General features: G+C 36.5%; 1 protein-coding gene across 2 annotated transcripts; it reads right to left on the reverse strand.

Annotated features, from left to right (window-relative positions):
- Positions 1 to 207: 207 nt before the first annotated feature.
- LOC117209659 lies at positions 208 to 1230 on the reverse strand. 2 transcript variants are annotated; one of them, XM_033451906.1, is made up of 3 exons: positions 900 to 1230; positions 754 to 825; positions 208 to 669 (listed from the first exon to the last, which is right to left on the reverse strand). In XM_033451906.1, exons 2-3 carry the CDS (start codon positions 799 to 801, stop codon positions 262 to 264), a joined length of 456 nt encoding a protein of 151 aa, XP_033307797.1. In that variant the 5' UTR covers positions 802 to 825; positions 900 to 1230; the 3' UTR covers positions 208 to 261. The 2 variants fall into 2 exon arrangements, with proteins under 2 accessions (XP_033307797.1, XP_033307796.1); XM_033451905.1 differs by having other exon boundaries at positions 208 to 696.
- Between the last annotated feature and the right edge of the window lie 5349 nt (positions 1231 to 6579).

Raw genomic sequence — 6579 nt, forward strand, 5'->3', positions numbered from 1 at the left:
TCATGAAAACACATTGTTAACACTTTTCTTTTATAAATTTTATGCACAACTACAAATGTAAAAATATATATATATATATAATTAATTAAAAAGGGGGGCAATATAAAATTAAAAAAAAATAATAACAAACGTAAAATAGATAACCTAACACTATCACATTTAAAATATATATATATATATATATTGAACACAAAACAAAATATATCAAAAAATTAATAATAATAAGGAACATCAAACAGCGAACCAACGAAATTGAAGCAGCTACACTAAATCAAAATCGAAGCAAGGAGCTCCGGGATAAAGTTCGCTGAACTCACGCATACACCAATAGCGCACAACAGGGGAAATTCCCTTTTTCCCAGAAGCATGGTGACGAAGATGTGCCTCCAAAACCTCTTCGGGAATTTCATTCGCAAAACGAACTTTCACGCAACGATCGGTATCAACGATTTCAACCAGAGGGGGTTCCCTCTCCAATACGACGGTCTCTGCATCGAAGAAATTCTCGTCGAAAGTAGCCAAATCGTCAAAGCCCAATTTCGACACGGCCTCGGCATCAATGTTGAATAGTTCCTCCAACCACTCTGATACTCGTGGTTTATCACAGGGCCGCATGCGTTTGATGGATCCTCCCGAGTCGCCCATGGGTTCTTCGGAATCCCTCTTTCGCTTGGGATGAGAACAACACGGTATATTCTAAATAAAACGAAACAGAACGAATCAAGCAGACTAAAAACAAGACTAAATACGTACCAGAGAAGTCTGGAAAGGAACCTCTGATGGAAACGACTCCGCAAACATTGTCCGAACGTCGATCACCGAAGCCTAGGGGAACAACAAAAAAGGGAAAAAACATTAAGATCACAAAACAACCATAATATGCGAATATCCAAACTTACGAAAAATAACTCAACGAAGGAGGTCCTTGTTGTGGGAGAGCAGCGGAGTTGCGCGTGTTGCCCGAGCAAACATTGAAATGATAATGATGCTGCAGCCACCAGCCCTTCCACGCGCCGAAGAAACACCGGTAATTCCCACGATACAGCACGTGGAAGTTTCTCGCGGAACGGACTAGATCAGCGTGGAATGCTTCAAATCTCCTAGACGCTAGCTCAGCAGAAACACAGGACTGATAGAAACTAAGTCGAAATACGGAATTTACATTTTGTCACGTACGATTCCAAGAAGCCCAAACTGCAACATCCCGATTCCCACGGAAGCGTACCCCCAGCGGACCACCACCCCGTGGGGGATGGCATTATAAATAAGCGTAGCAACATAGCGCAGCGTTCATTAGTTTGTTCATAATTCTTGCGATCGTTTGTTATTACCGCTCATTATTCTTTGCGTTCGTTATTGCGCTCATCACTGCGTTTAGAAATTTTGTATTGTATTTTGCGTTTCGGGGTCTTTAGTTTTTTCGGTAAAGAAAAGAGAGTCGCGACTCAGTAAAAGAAAATTTTATCTTTGAAGTCCTCATTTCATCGTTTAGACACAAACGCGCATTGTAATTGCGGTATTAATCCAGTTAGTAAATTGCTCAGGCTGTATTAAAATAGATAAATAAAGTAAGAGTTGATAATAAACTACATTCGAGTTCAAATAATAAACCCAACAAAAACTTCGACGACCACCGGAGCGGCTGAGGTAATGGCACCAGACAGCACCTACTCCTCAAGGTAAGAAAATTAATTTTGAAAATTTCCTTCTTCTCTGATAATCTCGTTGTCCTCGAGAATTGAGTTAGAACTTCCTATCATTGATCTCGTTTTATTTTCGTGAACGGTTTTGAAGATAGAATCATTGTTTAAACTTTAAACAAAGGAGTCGTCCGCTGTGTCGGCTTGTGCGAACGGTGTTTTCAGCTACTGAAACATCCGCTGATCTTCGCATTCCTCCTCCCACTGTTGGTAAAATATTACCCGTCTTTGGGCAAGGCTTGCGAAATCACACGAGTTCCACGCAGAGAGGATCGTTAGAATCATCCTCGATTATTAAACTCAAAAGGCAAGAAAATCGTGGTAACAGAATCCATCGTAGTAAATGAATTGAGTTTCGGTTCTAACGGCAAACTACTACAGCGAAATTAAAAGAGAAGAAGAAGTCAAACGTAAAAATAAATTTATATAAAACAACGAAAAATCTTACGTTCCTATCCAATCCAGCAACGCTAAAATATAAATATCCAGCTAATAAAATATATATACAATAACCTAAGCAATTCTACGTCGAAATAAAAATCCGTTCAACGAGGAAAAATATTCATTGTACCCAGCTTTAATCCTCTCCCGTGCTAGTATCCCTGCGCATAGCAGGTTAGCCGAAAAGTGAAATTCATTTACCAGTTGCATTAAGCGTCAGTTAACGCTACCCATTAAACGTAAAAGAAAATAATAAAAGTAAAATATTTTGAAATAGTCCTTAGACTATTTCTGGTGGCAGCAACTACCGTATTAATTAGAAATCTAAATCAGTATTAAATACACAGAAATATCATTTCAATTTATTTCCCTTCAGATTAAATACAAACTCAAACTATAAAAAAAAGAAAAAATTTTCACTAAAATTTAAACTTAAGATTTGATCGATTTAAACAAACAAATTAATACGTAACATTTAGAGATATAATTTTTTTGGTGGCAGCGGTGGGATACGCTCCACGGAGGATTAAAGTTGGTTTAAACGATTCGCTCCAGAAAGGATTAAAGTTGTTACGATTATCGATAAAATATATACCTAAGAAATAATGTCGACTAAATTAGAATCGTTGGACAAAGACACGATCTTGATGTTATCGGAAAAACTTAAAGCATGGGATTCGAATTTTCGCGACATGAGTACAACAATGAATAAATTACAAGACGATGTGCGTTCACTGAAAATAAAAAAAGAAAGCAAGACACCCGTATCATCGCCGATAATTTCCCAAGCGATAATACCGATAGAAGTTAATCCCCAATCAATTAAGTTAAAAGATGCCATAGAGACAGTACCAGTGTTCGACGGACATCGACCCTCGGTATTTCGATTTTTAAAAGCATGCGAGCGCGCACGAAACATGGTTTCTAAGCATCAAGAATCTCAGTTAGTAAAATTATTAACGAATAAGCTTCGCGGACACGCATTTCACGCCATAGAAGACACAGAAATAATAAGTTTAAACGATTTCGGGAATAAATTAAAAGATATGTTCGGTCCGGGAAAAACGGTTAACGAATATAAAGGGGAATTAGCTACAATATTTCAACGACCGGGAGAAGATATTTTGGACTACGTAGATCGCGTCAAAGATCTCAGACTGGCGATAATGAACGGGGAAAAATGCGAGTACGGCACCGTATTTCAAGATAGGATAGATCGAGACACGAGGGAAGCTTTCGTTAAGGGGCTCCCAAACGAGGTGTATTTACGAGTAAAGATAGCAGGATACCAATCCTTGGACGATGCGTACCGCCAAGCCGTGAAAGCAACACGAGAATTAAAACAAGTGAACAATAGAATTCGATACCAACGTCCGACACCTTCGGATAATTATAACCAAAACAACGCTCATCCACCATACAATAGTATCTATACTGTAAACAACCGCCAGGACTGGAGATTTGTACCGCCGTCGCAGAAACATCTAAACAACCCGGGAATAGAAGAAAATGTCAGGAAAGAAACAAGAGCAATAACTTGGGAAGGAAAACGCATAAATAAATACCTCGATAGAGATCTAAATCAAAAGAGAGATGCTGATCATTTCAACCAATCAGCTTTTCAATGCAAACACCATTCCGTTGCTGTGATAAGGGATAATGTCACGTTAAATAATAAAAGGACGCACGGTGCCATAGACAGGATCATGAGTGAGAAATTTTCTGAGTTACCAAACAAGATAAATAATGTTAGTGCCAAAGAACTTTCAGACAAAGCAGAAACTAGGAGATTGAACGACGAGACGACAGGCAATGCTTATCCACTGCCTAACATCACAGAGATATTGGACCCGCTGGGAAGTGCAAATCGCCTCTCCACGTTCGACTTGGCAAAGATACAAAAGCAAGACTCCACGAATTTCGTGAATGTTTCAACCATAATAGGAAAAGAGATAGCGAGTGCATCTCACTCGAAAACTTCTATAAAACCATCAGAAGGAAACTTTATCGAACTCAAAGCCAAATCATTAAATTGCAAGGAAGATCACACTATAGAGAATAAAAATATAGCTATCCATAAATCCAAAACAGAATCTATAAGCAAAAAGGTTTGTAATAAAAATTCAAAGAATAATTCCAAATCTACCAAAAATATTCCTAAACGTTCCTTACAAATAAATAATAATTTAATTACAATAAGCACTTCCAGTGAAACTATTCATCCTGAAAAGGTAGAGGAAAATAAAGGTGTTGTGAATAAAGTAAATAAAGAAGAAAAAGGGGTAACTAAGGAAAAGGATTCTAAACATTTTCAAGCTGAAGAAACACAAGTTCAACGAGCTCGAAGAAATCAAAAGGGAGAAAATAGGGAATCACCAGTCGAAGATATATCTAAAAACTTGAATAAATACGCTAGCCATTGGATTATAATTGGATTAAAAATACTTTATTGGTTACTACATCTAATATTTGACGTAGGTAACATAGTAAGTAGTGCCGATCTTATGATTCCCCCAGGAAAATATGGATGGTATCACACTATACTATATACAAAATATTTTTGGGTTAATATGGCTGCGGCACTTTCAAAAATTTGTATCTTAAATGCTATTAGCAAGCAATTGGGTAATTGGATCAATGTAAGTAAACCTGCGTCTTGGCGCAAAATAAAAACTAAAATGAAGGAAAGGAACGAAATTCTCCCCGCACGAATTAGTTTCGGACATCTAGCCAAAGAACCTATTGGTGAAGTAACAATCGAAGAGAACACGGAACCAACATGCGCAGAATATCTCAAAGATCTGTTCAATAAAATTAACACTGTACGACGAATGGCAAGAGAAAATTTGATAAAGTCCAAACTAAGACCAACAATCGACGAATCAACCTTCAAGATTTTAAAACAGGAGACTCGATATATCTATTAAAAGAACCTAGTAAGGAAAATTCTCCCATCAATATATTAGACGACACAAAGTGCTAGAAATCTTGCAGAACAAAACGTCAAGATTGAAGTAAAAGGGATTCCGCGAACGGTGCACTTAAACAAGCTAAAACTAGCGCATAATCGAAATAAACAATGAATAAAGTGATTTCAGTGGGCAACGTAGTGCAGTAGTGTATGTTGTAGTGCTGTTCTTCGAATAATACAGATATCGAACACCTAAAAGGAAAAAGGGAAAATTATTATATGTGTTTCAATTATTGCTTAAATATAAAACGTGTTAACTCAATGAACAATTAACTAGTGAAAGTGAAACTTACCTTGTGAACAAGTGATCAACATACAAGAAAGTGTACGTGCAAGTATAGGTTATGGATCGTTGTTCGTGGAACATAATGTATGACAGCTACCTAAAATAAGTGAATAAATTAGTCTCAATTGTCTCAGTGCAAAATACGAGGTTACTAAGTGTTATAACTATATTGTGGATAAATCAAAAGGAAGTGTGACACTGTTCGTCGAATAATACAGATAGCGAAAACCTAAAAAAGAAAAAAAAAGGAAAATTATCATGTGTACTCCAATTATTGTTTGAATATACAACGTGTTGATTCAATAAAATTAAAAGAGTGAAAGTGAAAGTTACCTTGTGAACAAGTAATCATCATACGAGAAGGTTTACGTGCAAAATAGGTTATGGATCTCTGTTTGCGAAACACCATGTACAACAGCCAGCTGAAAAATAAATGAACCAATTAACTTCAATTGCGTTAATGCAAAATACAACAGTACTAAATGTTATAACAATACTGTGGAAGCATTGCACTGTTCATCGAACAACACAGATGGCGGAAACCTAAAAAGAAAAGAAGTTTATTACAAGTGCTCCAATTACTGTTTGAATGTGAAACGAGCTAGTTCAACGAATAACTAAAACGGTGAAAGTGCAACTTACCTCATGAACAATTAATCACCATACAAGGAAGCGTACACGCATGAATTTCGCAGATTAACAAGAAGAAATAAAATAGTTGATAAAGTATAGAAAGCGGTTAGAAAATAATCAAGATAGATTAATTGAGAGTTAGTAATAAATGTAACCGGAGTAAAGGGATATTTGGTTATGTATTAATCTACGTAGTATTGTGATGTTAATTTGTAATGCACAATAGCGGTCGCACATACAATGCATTATATATATATATTAAATTAAATAAATTAAACACCACCTTTATGACCACAGATATAAGACGATTGAAGGCAGCCGTAGTAGAAGGCAGCCGTAGTAAGTATCCAAGGCATATCAAAGAATCGGATGATGTTGCGGGAACGATCCAGGTAAGTGATGCAGCATCGAAAGAGTAGAATCTGAAGAATTACAGACAATGGTAATCTAACAAGTAGATTTTAATCATTAATAAAGAAAAGAATTCATATCATACACAAAATAATAGCAAATAGCAAGTACATGCAATAATAAATTAATAGGGACAA

Source organism: Bombus bifarius, unplaced genomic scaffold, assembly GCF_011952205.1.
Source record: "Bombus bifarius isolate JDL3187 unplaced genomic scaffold, Bbif_JDL3187 scf7180000008179_frag, whole genome shotgun sequence".
Classification (NCBI taxonomy): Eukaryota; Metazoa; Arthropoda; class Insecta; order Hymenoptera; family Apidae; genus Bombus; species Bombus bifarius.